The sequence below is a fragment of the Chanodichthys erythropterus genome, chromosome 11 (assembly GCF_024489055.1).
Source record: "Chanodichthys erythropterus isolate Z2021 chromosome 11, ASM2448905v1, whole genome shotgun sequence".
NCBI lineage: Eukaryota > Metazoa > Chordata > Actinopteri > Cypriniformes > Xenocyprididae > Chanodichthys > Chanodichthys erythropterus.
The window spans coordinates 49,671,459-49,688,340 of record NC_090231.1 but is presented as its reverse complement, the minus strand read 5'-3'; the positions used below and the strand labels follow the sequence as shown (position 1 = coordinate 49,688,340).

Below are 16,882 nucleotides of genomic sequence, written 5' to 3'. Positions count from 1 at the left end.
CTTAGCTTGTAACAGTAATAATAATACTAATAATAATAATTTCTTGTCAGACAAAGTGAGATTAGGTCAGCATTATTTTACGATTATTTAAATACAATTATAATACTTATTAATATTTTGATTTTTTCAGTTTTCATTTTAAATAAATTGTAGTTGTATTATTATAATTTTTTTTCTTTAGCTTTAGTACTTCAACTTCAACATATTTATTTCAGTTAATTTGCCAATACAACATTTGTAATTTTTCAAAATTTTAAGTTTTTTTATGTAATATTTATATTTTATTTTATTTTATTTCACCTTAAGTTTTAGGTTTGATTAACAATAACAACAACAACTTGATTTTCTCTGAATCCCAATTTGAAGACAATGTGAATTGAAGATTTATGGTGGAAGTTGATTTATATTAGTTATGAATAAAATTTGGACTGTACAATCACTTTGCATCTCCAGTGTCATAGTGTGCAAGTTTATATCAGTCCGCTTGGATACAAACGTTAAACGTTATTCACCAGTAAAGTGTCACAGCCGCCCACGATGCTGAGCCCCAGTCCTGTTCTCCCCTTGCAGATCTCTATAGTGGTCTCACAGCCGGGGATGATGGGACACGTAGCTGGATCAGACGCCAAGGTCCCCGGAGTGGAGCATCTACTCGAATCTGCAACACACAATCATCATGATGACAAAGATCAGGTTCTGATTTATTCATGGACAAGTTTTCCTTTAATAATCCCAGACTCCTCCCTCTTACTCCTGATTGGCTCTGTCTCCGATGATGTCACTGAAACCAGCGGCAAGCTGATTCCTGGGTCTGATCCTGAGCAAATCTGATTGGATGAGGAGGGCTGGAAGGCGGGGTCAATGCAGATGGTGAGTTTCACTGAGTCCTGGGCTTTCTTCAACAGTGACATCACCTACAACACAACAATTTTAAGGTTAAACAATGACTCCTGTCATTAATTATTTTTGGAAATAATGAGAAACACTGTTGATATTTGAAATTGACACCCAAACAAACACATCCCTTCCTTCATTGCTTCGCCCCCCAAAACAACAAACACACTATGCAACAAAGGCAAACACTAACAGCTGGAGCAAGTATGGATGAATCAGCTGTGGTTCAACAACAACAGAACACAACAGCATATCTTAGTTCTGTGAAACATAACAAAACTCACTTATCAAGCAGAAACAAAGCAACCTTAGCATCCATCTTCAGGCTTACTCGCTCTCTAACATTACTCAAATGCTGGAAAGCTTTTCCCATTATTAAATTGAGTTTTAATTTACTTCTCTGACTTTTTCCTCTTTGGTAATATTTCAGCCACATCTCTTTCTACAGTCTTTCTACAAATCTTCCGCTTACTCACACTCTCTTTTCCCCATCATGAGCATACCCTGCCAGATATTTTAAGGTGTTAAGGACGTTGTCTAGTAAAGTTCTAAGAACATTCAGAGACGATCACGATGTGGAGTTCTTTTAAGGTTTGGGGAATGTTATTTGGTGGACCATCAGGGAACATTCAGGACGTTCTGGGAATGTTTAGGGGACTATTACTATAGGACGTTCTGTTAACTTCCCAAATGTCCTCTTTGTAACGTTCTCGCGCGACCATGAAATAACCAAAATAGAACGTCCCCCTAAACTCATATCCTAAACTCATAATTTAACGTTATTAAATGACCAACAGAGGACCATGTGGGAACGTTCAGTTAATGTCCCAAATACCCTTTTTGTAACATTCTTATGTGACCATAAAATTAACCAAATTGGAATGTCCCCCTAAGTCATATAAGGAACCTTGAACTGCAGCACTTTCATTACCAAAAGAGGACGTTTTAGGAATGTCCCAAATGTTCTGTAAAGGTTCACAATTTCCGTCACCTTTAGATAACTTTTTTAGGCAACGTTGCACAAGGTCACGAGAACGCCGCCTTCTACGTGGGAATATGCTCCCCTAGGCTACAAGAGTGTTGTGGTGATTTATCCAATCCGATGTGCAAACACAATATTTATTTTCAGCACACACACTGAATAGACATCTAGCAAATATTCACAATATTGTTTGCTTGGTTGTTGATTTCAATTTTCAATAGTGTTTCTCAGAAACTGCTTACTGCACAAGGGTTTAGAACAACAATCATGACAAACTTATTCCTTTAAACTCTTAATTAAAAACATTTAACAGTTGGAATGCATGTTACCTTTTCCACAGAGAGTCCCAGCACCATCTCATCATCTACTGCAAGCAGCCTGTGTCCCACTGCAATCATACCATCCTAAAACACACACACAGGTTTGAAACTCTCTAGGTAGGCAGCTCACTAGGTTTTGAGAGACAGCCATACAGTACACAAAAACTAGCAAAGATGCACATAAAAAAGTCATGTCAAATTTATTTGCATAGCACTTATTACAATACACATTGTTTCAAAGCAGCTTTACAGAAAAATCATGATGTTCATGCTTTTAATATCTTAATACCTTCATGGCTAATAGTCACGTTTTGCAGTGATACAAGCAATCAAGAGGTTGTATACTGTATGTATGCGAATAAAGATGGACATACATGCATATCCATATATATATTGCTAAATGCCGCTGTTTGGATTTAAATAGGCAAATGCTTAAGAGTGTATGATTGGATCATTATGGCAGTGATTATTATGTTTCTAGCATGTTATCATCAATTAGCATTGTGAATACAAGATCTTGACCAATAATTGATGCACCTCTTCATGGAAATAACATCACAACATTTATTTCCATCAAAAGGTGCATCATTTTTTGGTCAAGCAATCATTTTATTGGCAATGCAAGAGTTGAGCACTCTGTAAAGTCTACTCCAGCACATCCCAAAGACTTTCAATGAATTTAAGGTCTGGACTGAAAATGATTCTTCATGCTCCCTCCCAACTATTCTTTCACAGTTTGAGCATGATGAATCTTGACATTGTCATCCATGGCCAAGATTTGTCTTCCTACATGGTTGTTTAAGAAATGAAAAGCTACACACTCCATCAATGAAGGTTAAAAGAACTGTTACCAAACATATAAAATGCTAGAAACATGATAATCACCGCAATAATGATCCATTCATAGACTCTTAAGCATTTGCCTATTTACATTGTGGACATTGTGTCTGTTTTGTTTAATTTTGCACCTAGACCATAGTAATTCATACCCTTCCAGCTGCTCCATTCTCATCTACACTGTGAATGATGCATCCATTCCTGCTGTCATCCTCCTTCAGGACGATACCCACCCCTCCATCCTCCTTAACCCATGAGATCGACAAAGAAACAAAGAAAGAAAACACTTTAGCAGAAAGCACTTAACAGCCGGCACAGAGACAGAAACCGCACAAACGCAGTCAAAAGCGAACTGAAGTGTGTGTCTTACCACAGGAAGAGTTATGTGTTGGATCATGTCTAGTGTTGAGCTGGGCGGCTCTGTCTGGGGCGGAAATAAGAAATAACACATTAAATATGATGATGACTGAACAAATGAATGGATAAACGTGAATGGCTGTTTAGATTCAGATTTAGTCCCTACTGGTAGATGGTGTAACTACAACATCATGTGACCAAAAGCCTTCAAAGAAAATCTTTCTCCATTGAAGGCCATATAAAATTATTTGTGTATACAGATGAAATACATGCAATTTTTTGCAGTAACTATTAAAATTGCAAATATTTCATAATAGTACAGTATTAGTATTTGTTTTTAGAGGCTCTTAAAAACCGGAAATGGATTTATTGAGATGAAAAGGAATGCTAACGGATAGCTATATCTTTTGGAATGAATGAATGAAAAAAGAAACAAACTGCATAAACTAATGAATGACCTTTCTTTTTACATACTTTGGGAATGTTTAATGTGTGCCTGTTTGCCTCCCTTTTGAAAAAGAAGTACACTATACTTTTAAAACGAGTGTTTATTAAATAAATTTAACTGAATGTAATGTTTTCTGATAATTAACTGCATTTAATTGCAATCAAATTAAAATGTATTATAGTTTGAATTTATATTAAATGCAAAAAGCTGAAATTTTGAGTGTTTTTGACCCACTTAAGAAGAACTTAAGTACATCTTTATATGTAATTAACTAACTCTATTGTCTTTGAAATATGGTTAAAGTGTACTGCTGAATGTACTGACTAGCATTTATGGAGAACTAAAATATACTTTAATGTTATTTCTATTGAAACTTGTATGTCATGTATTTAAATATATTTGTAATTACACCTTTGTAATGATGAAGTTGCAATTTAGTACATTTAAAATATATTAACTTTAAATGTAATATCAGATAAAGCAGTACAGTTAAAATTATAATCAAGTATAATCAATGTACTTTAGTGTGTTAGTTGACCAAAAATGATTAAAACAATTAAAAATGCTTTTAATTTGACATTATTTACAAAGTGCACTCTCTTTAAGTACATTTAAGCAGCCTTAATTTCATTAATATTATATTATCTGCAACTACAGTTTTTTTAACTATTTTAAACATTTAAGATTTGAAGTACACAACAAAAGTATTAATTAATTATTATTACTGTTTTATTCTGTAGTAATAATAATATTTGTATGGTACAAGCACATATAGATAGCTAGATACAGGAGAGTGTGAGTTTACCTCTGTGTGTGTGTCCGGTGAGTCTGTCTCCTTCATTGGCCCGACAGCCATCTGACTCAAAGCATCTCCGTTTCTGAAACACATCACATGCTTCAGCAGGCAAAATCCCTTCAAAATCCCTTCAAATCAACACATCAAAACCTTTGACCTACCGGATGAAGATGATTTTGACTTTTGAGGGGGCACTTTTAATAATGGCAGAGGCGTTTTGATGGCTGCGGCCGTATAGAACCTGACCGTTTATCTGCAAAGGCGACAAGATGAATCAGAAATTGTCTAGAACTGTTTAGCATCCAATTGTGAAAGAGAAGTGTGCTGAACGGTATTGAAAGTGCACTTGTAGTGTACTTACAACATTGTAATTGCAAGTAAAATAACATTAATAAAAATAAAAGGACATTTAAGTGTACTTAAAGAGAGAACACTTTAATGACTGTTTCTTAACATACTTAAGTACACTTTGTAATAATGTAAAATTAAGTTTAAAAAGTACATTTTAAATCATTTTGTTTTATAATCTTTTGTCATGCTTCAAAAGAAGTACGCTTATTTTGATGTATTGACTAACATACTAAAGTGCATGTAAAGTACTTTATTATTTTAACTCATATGTATTATTCAATATTACATTTAACAAATACATTTTAAATGTAATAAATTACAGCTTTATCATTACAAATGTGTAATTACAAATGTGTTTAAATACATGACATACAAGTTTCGACTGAAATTGCATTAAAGTATATTTTAGTGTACCATAAATGATTGACAGTATATTCAGCAGTAAAAAAAAAAAAAAACACTCTAACTGCAGTTCAGCTAACTGCATTTAATATAAAATTAAACTGTAACACATTTTCATTTTATCACAATTAACATGCAATTAAGAGTCCAATAACATTACATTCAGTTTACACAAAAGCACATTCTTTTAAAGTATATTATTTCCGAAATAAGTACTTTTTTTAAAGTGTACTTCTTTTTCACAAGGGTCAAACTGATGTTTTACACACACTCACCTCCAACAGTTCATCGCCCACCACGATGTGTCCGTCTCGCCCGGCGGCGCCATTGGGGTCAATGCCCACGACAAAAACACTCATGCGTGAACGGTCCCGGTTCCCTGCCAGACTCAAACCCAAACCAGTGCGGCCCTTCTCCAACTCGATCATGTGCAGCTGACCCGGTAAACGACCGTACCGCTCCGTTACTTTCCCTTCACACACACACACAAATATATATTAATATATTAGAGCAACTGAATCAAAGAGCATTTCTGAAGTGGTGCTGAGGCCTGCAGTTTTACTTGTAAATTATACTTAATAATCTGTAGTGTTGCTGCATTAATAGCATTGAGTTCACTTGTACTGTATTAGCATCTTAAAAGTACTGCATATGAAATTAAAAGTCACTTAAAGAGAGTACACTTTCATGTTTCTTAACACTTAAGCACACCTTTAAAACATGCACTTTGTAATGTATAAATAAGTACTTTTTTCATCATACTAAAGCACATGTAAAGTACTTGTTTATAATTTAACTGTACTGTGTTATTTGATATTACATTTAAAGTTAATGTATTCTAAATGTACTTAATTGCAATTTCATCTTTACATATGTGAAATTACAAATATATTTAAATACATGACATACACGTTTAAATAGAAATTACACAAAAATATATTTTAGCTTTTTTGAAATATAAACTTTAACCATATTTCAATAGACAATAGAAGTAATTATGAAATTGCATATAAAGATGTACCTAAGTTCTTCTTAAATGGGTCAAAAAAGATCAACTAATCGCATTTAATATAAATTGAAACAATACTACATTTTCATTTAATTAAGTGTCCAAAAACATTACATTCAGTTCACACTGAAGTATTTCCTTTTAAAGTATATTATTTCCGTACTGCTCTTTTTAAAAGTTTGCTAAAGTGTACTTCTTTTTCACAAGGGTCTCCCTCTAAATTTAGTCCTGTATGAGTGCAGTTTGAACAGTGCCCTCTGGTGGCGCTGTGTGTTATAGCGTATGTGAGACTCACTCCAGCTGTAACCGTACTCATCCTCCTCTTCGTCATCAGGACCGTTGTTATGAAGAACAAGTCTATCTGGAATCTCAGTCAGAGTGTCCGAGTCCGTTTCCCCAACATGTGGAACGACCGGCAGTGACAGGACAGGTGTCGTTGGGAAGATTTTTCCCTCCTCTCGATTCAGCTGCCACACAGATTTAATAGTGTTTTTGACTTAAAAACAAAATGCATTAAAAAATCACTATAATTTATATCCAATTAGCACATCATCTGTCCACACAACATCCTCCATTAAACCCATGAAATATGAAGCTTAATGTAATCAAATCACATTCAACACATTATTCTGTTCTTCATTTCTCAGCATGAAGAACCAACAAACCAAGAAATGCTGCTGTTCTTTAAAAGCCTTTCTAATCATTTGTTAGGTCTGGTAAATTCATGTTTAATGAGTGAAAAGCTGAAAAAAAAAAAGTATCAATATCTAAAATGTGTGTTACTTAGCACCAAGGGTTAAATTGGGATTTGTTATGTTGGGGGGTGGGGGCTTTCGAGGAGTGCACATGTGTATGCAAAGCCTACAAAATCTTATCAATTAAAAAATAAGTCGATAGAGCCCTCTGCTATGAACACTAAAATGATGCAGATCAAAATCATTCTAGATGCTAGCAGTGTGCAAAGCTACATCTGATAACAATAAAATCTTTCTGTAGGCCTAAAGGAAAGCATATCAATACAAAATACAGGGTTCGACATTAAGCCTTGTCATGTGCTTGTCCTTTGGACAAGTAAATTGGTCACTTGTCCAAGCAAAAAGTTGCTTTTTCTGTAAATTTTTTTTTTTTTTTTTTTGGTGTAAATATAATTTATTCTGAAGCAATATTCTTAACAGTGTTCCATCAGCTTTTCCATATTTATATCTGCATGTTTGTGATATTTACCCCAAGGGCATTCTTTTATTTTTTTTACATTTGATCAATAAATTCAATAAGAAAAATAAAGCAGGACTGTTACAAATCAAATTAAATAATTTACACTGAAAAATTACAACTGCATTAAATAATATTATAATTTTCTTTAAATATTTTTGAATATACAAATAAGAAATGTTGGGAAAATTAGAACATGAATCTGAACTGCCAGTAGGTGGCGGCAAGTGACTGTCCTAGTCATTCATTCAAACGATTCGTTCAAACGGCTGATTCATTGGGCCGTTGAATCTTTGACTCAACCGATTTGTTCAAAACAATGAATCATTCAGTAATAAAATGCAGCTGAGTGTCGCTGTGAGAAATGCGCTATGGTTCTGCTGTGATCTTTGTTTGGAACTATTTTCGCTGCAGAAATTGAACAAAAACGGTCAGTAATGTGTCTAAAATGTGAAGTGACTTCATGAACTTTTATTGAATTTACTTAACTTATTATTGAATGTATAAAAGTAGTGTCACATTTTCAGTCGTTATCCAATAACACGGAAAACAGCGCTCTTGTCGTGTGATGGTACGTAACTGTAGGCTATCATATATGTTATAAATATAAAAAAATATATAAAAAAGTCCACATTTTGAATTTTTACAGCAGCATGTTTTCTTTGTGCTGCACTCATTTGTTTCTATTTCTCCTCGAGAGGCAGCGCGAGCCTCAACATCGCAACCTTGTTACTGTCAGCACATTATACATTATACATTATATATTATTATCAGTCACCACTTACACTAAATGTAATAGAATCATGCTTGCATTTTGATAATTCCCTAGCTATTTTTGTTACTGATGTTTTAATTAGGACAAGTAAAACTCTTTCTCTTGCCCCTTCAAAAAATTAAGCTTTAATGTCGAACCCTGATATGTGCCCCGGCCCAATTTAACCCCTGCTTAGCACACTATAAACAATATTACATTGTTAAGTATGTCTCAAATGTTGTTCGAAATTTGTATGACTTTCTTCTGCAAACAAAAAGGAAGTGTTTAGCAGAATGTTCATGCTACTCTTTAAATTTTGGTCTGTTCCTCATACAAAACTATGCTTATGATGCTTTTAAGTGCTTTTTGGATTTAGACAACTCCTGGTTACTCTGTGCTTTCACTGAATGGAAAAGGAGCAGCATCTTCTACACATCTCCTTTTGTATTCCACAGAAAAATGAAAATCATTAAGATTTATAGGTAAATGGTAAGTAAATAAATATTTTATGTGTGAAAAAAACTATTCCTTTTAAACTCAGTTTAACTCAGCCTTATGATTAAATCAGCTTTTCAATTATGCTAATATCTGCATATTTATATATTTAGATGTCATCGTATTACTTACAAATACAGCAAAAGTTTTACAATAGTGCAAAGAAAAAAGTATTTTTTATTTTATGTGTAATATTATATGTATATATATATATATATATATATATATATATATATATAATATATATAATATATATATATATATAAACACAGAACAGAAAGAGGGTTTTAGTACCATATATATGCAAATGTTATGAAATAAGTTCCATAACTGCATATAGATGGGGAGGAAACACACACCCACACACCCACACAACACAAACCTTAAACGGTGTAGGAGTGAAAGGATTAGTCGGACATAGACGGAGGAAAGGTCTACTGTAAGTGTCAACGGCCTACAGAAAAACAGAGAATAACCAGCACCAGTGAGACAGAGAGAGAGAGAGAGAGAGACAGACAGAAGGAAAGAGGGAGATCAAGTACTCATTCAAACTACAGCAGTGCACAATATAAAACATTATCTACAGTACAAATGCTGCTCTTAAGTCAGTTGAGAACAGGGCTGTCACTTCTGGCCCGAAACTCAGCAGGTCATCTTTACTGTTGATCTCAGAGAGCCTACAGACTCTCTGTCACTAATGGAATAGAATATGAGCAAAAGTCCCTTTCAAGAAAAGCCTGTTCATTCTGCAACCACATTTGCAATGCCTCCGGGCAACTATTTTAGGCATCCAAGACCAAGTCCTATCTACTTGAATGAGGGAATTCTGAAATCTCAAAAACTGATTGCCGAACTCACAATTAAATTTCAAAAAAGCAAGAAAATCTAAACTAAACTGTCCCATAAATGTTGTTTCTTATGCTCAAATAGCATTAAAAAGGCTTTTTTCCCCCAGGCTAGACCAGCCAATGTGCATGTGCAGTCCTAAGCGCACCTTCTCAATCAGCAATTGGCTCTTTTATTTAGAAGGCAGGACTTATTCCGCCATATTGTGCATTGCACTTTCTCCCATTCATAATTAACATGAGTGCACAGTCTTCTCTATATAAAGTTATTGAAATAGCTTAGTGCATACTGAATATTGTAGTGTACACTACACTGCCTGCTAATTTTAAATAATACTGAAACAGTAGGCATTATTATGCAACATTATTGTCACAAGGTTTTATCACATTGTACATGTGTGGCAAATAGTTATGAATTTGGATATTAAAATTTTAGAATTTAATTAAATTTTGTGTAAAAATGTAAACTTTTTTTCAGTCAAGAAGATATGATAAAAATCATGTCTATAATTATTTCTGGTTCATCTCAAACTGAGCATATTGCATTGTGGGATATAGTATTCCACACAATGCGGTCTACTGCATACTGCACATTTGGGCAAATATAGTATGTCACAGTGTTGTTATTGTTAACTAAATCTAAAACAAACCATAATTTGTATCTTTTTGTATTCATAATTGAAATAAGGTATAAATAAATAACATATAAATATTATATGAAAATATATTAAAAAAAAATAAAATTAGAAATGTTGCTTCAGCAACTAATAGAAATAAAATAAGTTTAAGTTGAATTAAGACTACAACTGACAAAAATTAAAAGTTAAATAAAAATGTTGAACAAAAACTGATAGAAATGACAAAAGCACAATATGATTGAAAATAAAAAAATTAAAACAAACGTTAATTCAAAATATTAATTAATATTATAATAGTATTTATAAAATGGTTAGTTACTGTCCTTGATTCTGATTGGTGAATAGCAGTGTTTTATTCATGATAAGATCAGCTAGGGACCGTTCACAAATGCCTAGAGCATACTGCATGCAAAAATCATACAAGTTGGTTAAAATATGCATTGCACATAAGACTGATTGGCTTCTGCACAACTTCTGAGAGTCTGGCTGCCCAGGATTTTATCAGTTCACAAGGAAACAGTCTTGTTTACGATGTAGTGGGCTGCTACAATCAGTACATCCAAGTGTCTAGGCTCCATCTTATTTTACCAATGAATTCTGATGTTTTTTCCAGTTGTTTGTCATTAGCTACTAGCCATTTCCATTTTTGGATTACTGGATGTCAGGAAACAATATTTATAATTAAGAGATTTAAACAAGTATTTATATTAGTGTGCAAATTTATAACATATGTATTGTTAACAAAAAGACCACTCACTTATTGTACTATGGGACATTGTTAATAGCAAGTAACATGCATCACAAAGGCGGTTATCTTTAAAAGACCCGCTCTGAAATGCATAACCAGAAAAATTATATTACAGACTTTTCCAAGCCTGAAAATCACAATTGTAAAACTCTCTGGTATTTCCAGGTTTTTTATTATTAAGGAACCTTGCCTCAAGCACAACTTCATATTCCATTTTCTTGTACAATTATGTCTGTGAAATAATCAGGACTTAAAATGACAGGCTATTACTGAACACTATGTTCAAAATGAAAATTTCCTCACCCTTCATGACGTTCAAAGTCTTATATATACACTGATGAGCAAAAACATTATGACCAGTCACAGGTAAAGCGAATATTGTTGATCATCTCTTAACAAGGTCACATATTAAGGTCTTGGTAGATTAGATGGCAAACAAACAGTAAGCAAACAAATTTTAAAACTAAATTTAAATTAAAACTAAAAAATATATAAATAAAAGCCAATTCAATACAGTAAATACTAAAACATGGTTAAAATAAATAACAGTGAATCAGTCTGTTCCTCAAATATAGTGCTGTATAGTTGCTTTACTGCTTGTTTACTGAGGTCACGTGGCAAATCGCGTTTGGTTTCGTTTGCTCTGAGTCAGTAAGGCGTGGCCTGCTGAACTAACGTTGTAATAAGCTGGTATAAGTGCACAGTGTACCGCGGCAGCGGTCGCGGCAGCCCTCATGTGAAGCCCTCCTCGTGTGAAGACCGAAGAGTGTAAAGACCAGCGACTCTACCTGTGCGACTCCACCGAGCAACGACACAGGCAAGACACTTGAGTATTGCTCTTTTCAGTCTTTCCTCTTTATACCGTGTGTTCTTGTCTGTCTTTTGACTTGTTTTAGGTATGTGCTTCCAAATTCCCACTATTACTAACCCTCGTAAATCGCATGCTACACGCTGTAAGCAGCGCAACCATAACAACCTGCGTTCTTTACCCATGTCACCTAGTACATTGTTTTCTATTTCGATTGGGCTCTGGAATTGTCAGTCTGCTGTCAACAAAGCAGAGTTCATCACAGCTATTGCTACTTATTCAGATCTCCATCTCATGGCTCTGACTGAGACATGGATCAAACCAGAGGACACTGCCACACTAGCAGCCCTCTCCTCTAATTTCACTTTCTCTCACACCTCACGCCAGATCGGGAGGGGTGGTGGTACTGGTTTGCTTATGTCCAATGAATGGAAGTTCAATCCTTTACCATCTCTCTCTGAAAATGGCTCATTTGAATCACATGCAATTACCATCACCTACCCTACCAAAATTCATGTTGTAGTTGTTTATCGTCCCCCAGGTCAGCTAGGTAACTTCTTGGAGGAGTTGGATGTGTTACTCTCATCCTTCCCTGAGGATGGCACTCCTCTGCTAGTACTTGGTGACTTCAACATCCATCTAGACAAACCTCAGGCTGCTGACTTCCACACGCTGCTTGCCTCATTTGATCTCAAGCGAGTGGCTACCTCAGCTACCCACAAATCAGGTAACCAATTGGACCTCATCTACACACGCTGTGGCTCCACCGACAATACACTGGTTACTCCACTACACACCTCAGACCACTTTCTCATTACTTTCACACTCAACCTTGTAGCGTATGCACACGTATCAGGATAATCAATAAACTTTGGAATGTTCAGAACGCTTTTAGCATGCTGGACTGGGTTGTAAAACCCCCCCAGAGACTGACCAGATCCACATTCCAACACCCCACACACACGGGGACACACAAAAACACACACACAGACAGACACAGAAACACACAATCATACATTTTGAACTGTATTTGTAAACTACCACTATGCTGAAATATATATTTCATATATTTCTAGGGCCTATGCATGTTTCCTAGTGTTTAAATGAGTGTATTTGTGCTAGTGTGCATTTTAACGATATAATTTTGTCTGTAAACCATAACTTCTCTCCTATGCCTTTCTGACCTATCGAGTTTGGTCTCTCCGTAAAGCTCCGGACACGAGCTATTCACTGAGATATGTCACACCGCTGATAAATGCATTTTTCTATGTGTTTAATGATACTGTGAAGAACGCACTCCATTTGGAGATCTGATCTGAGAGTCATAAATCATGCAGATTAAGTCGTGAGGCCAAACAAAGGAAAAGCTTTCCCGCCAACTTTGCACCCATGTTATTGGCTACCCCACCTCAAGGAGGTGTGTCGGCTTATCTGTCATAAAAGCAAAGACGCACAATTTCTTGTGTGTTCTCTCCCGATTGTCTCACGAGCATCTCATGCACGTTTTTCCCGGACCCCTCCGGTGACCACGCGCTGCCACCGCGCTCAGCTTCGGGATCGCCATCTTCCAGCGAAACTCACTCTCGTCCTCAGTTCAAACCTTCCCGCTGAACGGAGGAAGCCAACGAACTGCACCAGCGCTAACCTGAAATTCGACACACGCAACCAATGCAAGTATACTGCCGTTTCTCAATCTTAGATGATGAAACTGATTTCCGTGCTGGCTTAGGACTGGTTGTGAGTTTGCTACTTGCCTTCTCTCTCTTTCCTTATCTAATTCTATTCTTGTACATAGGTGTGTATTTTCTTGTATATATATTTAGATGTATAACCTCTGTATTCGTAGTTTGCATATATTAAAACGTTATTCATGCTCGATTGTTCTGTTTGTTCTTTCAGCGGAAAACCCAAGTCACTTTAACGTTTTTTCGATCGCTTTATGCTTTAGTTATTTTCATGGCCAGAGAATAACTCCGTTTATAATATTCTGTGAGGGACTTAGTTTGCTGGACAAACGAGCAGTTTCTCTAAATAATTATTAAACCAGAACTAATCATATATGTAATTGATTATAATTCGTTGTAATTGATTCACAATATATGTTTAATTCCCCATTGGGTCGATATATGAATCATAATTTATTCATAACCTTATGAATTATTATATTCATATTTCATCCATAAATTGATTAATAACCGCTACATTTCGTTACATATATTATTTGGTGGAGGATGCGGGCAACGTTTTAAACTTGGGTTTCGGTAAAAGAGCAATGTAGAATAATTTTGTATGATTTAACTTACATGCGCGCTTTATTCAGTGAGAAGACGCACGAGTCCTCTCTACGCACCGTTAACAAGCTGCTGTTTGTGTCTAAAAACACTGCAGGCCTAGCCTTGGTTGACCGTGAAATACACTGCAGTCTATTGATATTTCAAGCTCGTATCTGTGAAGGACGACAATCTTTGCAGTAAGTTACAGTTTTGAATATTAATTTCCGCTTGAATTAACGAATTGAATCGTATTCACCGCGTTTTGAAAGGAGTATAGTGGCGAATATTCCCACTAAATCTCTTTTAAAGGCCTTTATATTTACCCGCTATTAAATCTGAATTTCTTGTGTCGTCCAAAAATTCACAATAGCCGGTTTGCTCCTGGGTTACGTCGTTTGGACTAGCTACCCAAAACCACGTGATCCCCGTTACAGATCTAATCGGAAAAGCAGTCCGTCTGGTTTATCGATTGATGTGTAATAATTTGGAGCTCGTATCAGCATTCTGATCCAATGTTGATTAGTAACAGCGGCGAAGCAATCCCGCAAAAGTTACATATTCGCGTGCATTAAAGTTTGCACCAAAGGGACTGATTCCCAGAGTTGTGTACCCGTGAGTAAAACGGTACACATATATTTATGAAAGAATCCGCTGAGGTTCTATAGTTGTAATCGTGACCGTGCAGTTAAAACAGCGTAAGGGTCAGAACCCCACAAAGCGCTCGTTTTATATCACGAATTAAAGAAAGGGGATGCAGTAACTCTGACCAGACGCCAGAGGGCAGTCTACTCAGGTGTGGCACCCCTCCCTACTTATTGGTTGTGTGGACTCAGTGACGCCACCGCGTGGACGTTCTGAGGTAAAGCCGCTCCATACTTTGAACTGAAATTATCTCCAAGTTAACTTTTGCTTCTCTATACTGCGGGGAGTTGTAAAAGTAATTTGCTTTTGGTGGTTATGCTTTCCAATCATTGTTGGAATGTGGTTTACTGATTTAAATTTAATTTAAACACGTTTAAATTTTTAATTTAAATTGTTTCCCTTCCAACAAGGGAATTCACTTTCTGAGAGTGCGCCCCCTGGTTGACACTGTCAGATAAGTCAATTCTCTTTTCCCTTGTATTCTTTTTCCTGTATTCACAGATCTACTCTATTTTATTTTATTTCAGTTTATTTATTTTATTTTTATTCTACTTTGTGTTATTTCATCCATTCCCTTTTTGTCTTTTCTCTCTCGCAAGTTATTTCTTTAGTTTTACTTTGGAAATTCATTCCCTTTTTTTTTTTTTTTTTTTTACTTAATGTTTTATTTTATTCACTCTTAGTTCTGGGTCCTGTGTGTTATTGGCTGGCAATAATATTCACGCACACCCAAGCCTCCCTTATTTCATACACTTATTTTGAATTTAATTAAATAACATTTAATTCAATTTTAAAATTAAGTAGTGGCAATCAGTTGGCATTTTGCTATCAACAAGCAATTCTCTTTAGGAAAAATCTGCAAATAGGGAAGGCTTTCTCTTTTCTTTCTCCCATTCTGTTATTCTATGCACTCATTTAAATTTAATTGAACAAGTTTAATTCAAATTTGAATCAAGTGCCTCTGAATTATCCTCTTTTCGCTTTTTCCCATCCTGTTATTCTATGCACTCATTTAAATTTAATTGAACAGAGTTTAATTCAAATTTGAATCAAGTGCATCTGATTTGTTTTTGTTTTATGTTATTTTTACTTTTGTTCTGCTTCTAGCTAGTTCCTTTTATACCCCTACTCTTTTATCCTACACACTTAATTTAGTTAAATTCTATTTAAACAAGATTTAAATTGAGTTTAAATTTACAATTAAGTCGTGTTTACCTGACTGTTTGTGCACTTGCAGATAAGGCCCTTTAGCGCCCTGGGGTGAGCTGACGGTTGCTCCAGTGAGTTCCAGTGAGTGGAGCTACCTGGCCTGGCGCTTCTTACACTAACCGTGTGTGAATCGTGGACATTCTGACCTCGTATCACGGGCAACACGCAAGGACATCAGCGAGTTGTGTATCAGGTACAGGGAGGCAACGAGACCCGGGGTGACAACAAGCGGCAATTTTGTTTAATTTCCCTGCTCAGGCTTCTGCACGACAGAACCGCCCGTTTGGAGTAACTGCCCGTAAAGGGGACAGACTCTGAGTTCAGGGAAAACTCAATCTTGACTGGTCACTCGGGCCGTTGGCGCAAATACCTTACCGAAGTGCGCAATTGTACTGGTGTTCCCTGTTTGAGAGGTTGCACCGTGGTACAAAGGGGACAGGTGGCCACGGACACCGCAGTAGAGTGTTTGAACGTCGAGGAAAGGTTGCCTGCCATTGAGTTCTTATCTGAGCACCCACAATTCACCCAGGCCTAAATTAGTGACATACAGTCATTTCACCTAATTGAAAGCCACAGAATATTACATATTCTTCAATTACTCAGGTGCGGGCCAACCCTTATGCTCTCGATCCATACCATCCCTCTAGGTTTTATGACGCAACAGTGCACTCGCCGGACACCGTCATAAACCCAGCTGGAATAGGAAGTTTAAGTTTCACTTCTCCCCTCTAGCCCTTCTGTTTTAGTTTATTGCGATTCTATTTTTATTCCTTTCTATTTGTTTACTGCTCTATTTCTCATTTAATTGCATCCACCCTGTTCTGTTTTGCTTCTCTACTGTGTTTGTTTCTTTCAGTTCATG

The 16,882-nt window shown here is 35.9% G+C and overlaps 1 protein-coding gene across 7 annotated transcripts in view; it reads right to left on the bottom strand.

The window, feature by feature from the left end:
- Positions 1-16,882, bottom strand: part of LOC137030020 (multiple PDZ domain protein) — a 129,252-nt gene that overhangs the window by 20,081 nt on the left and 92,289 nt on the right. For 5 of the 7 annotated variants that reach the window (XR_010896376.1, XM_067399946.1, XM_067399949.1 and 2 more), the window contains 10 exons: positions 9,240-9,311; positions 6,692-6,863; positions 5,663-5,859; positions 4,796-4,887; positions 4,644-4,716; positions 3,404-3,457; positions 3,186-3,278; positions 2,206-2,280; positions 752-914; positions 513-658 (listed from right to left, as the gene is read on the bottom strand). Coding sequence is in view for 6 of the 7 variants with exons in the window: in XM_067399946.1 (XP_067256047.1) it covers positions 513-658; positions 752-914; positions 2,206-2,280; positions 3,186-3,278; positions 3,404-3,457; positions 4,644-4,716; positions 4,796-4,887; positions 5,663-5,859; positions 6,692-6,863; positions 9,240-9,311 (1,137 nt within the window). In the remaining variant the exon portion in view is untranslated. The remainder of the gene's footprint in view (positions 1-512; positions 659-751; positions 915-2,205; positions 2,281-3,185; positions 3,279-3,403; positions 3,458-4,643; positions 4,717-4,795; positions 4,888-5,662; positions 5,860-6,691; positions 6,864-9,239; positions 9,312-16,882) is intronic. The other 2 variants (XM_067399948.1, XM_067399951.1) reach the window with 1 other exon arrangement.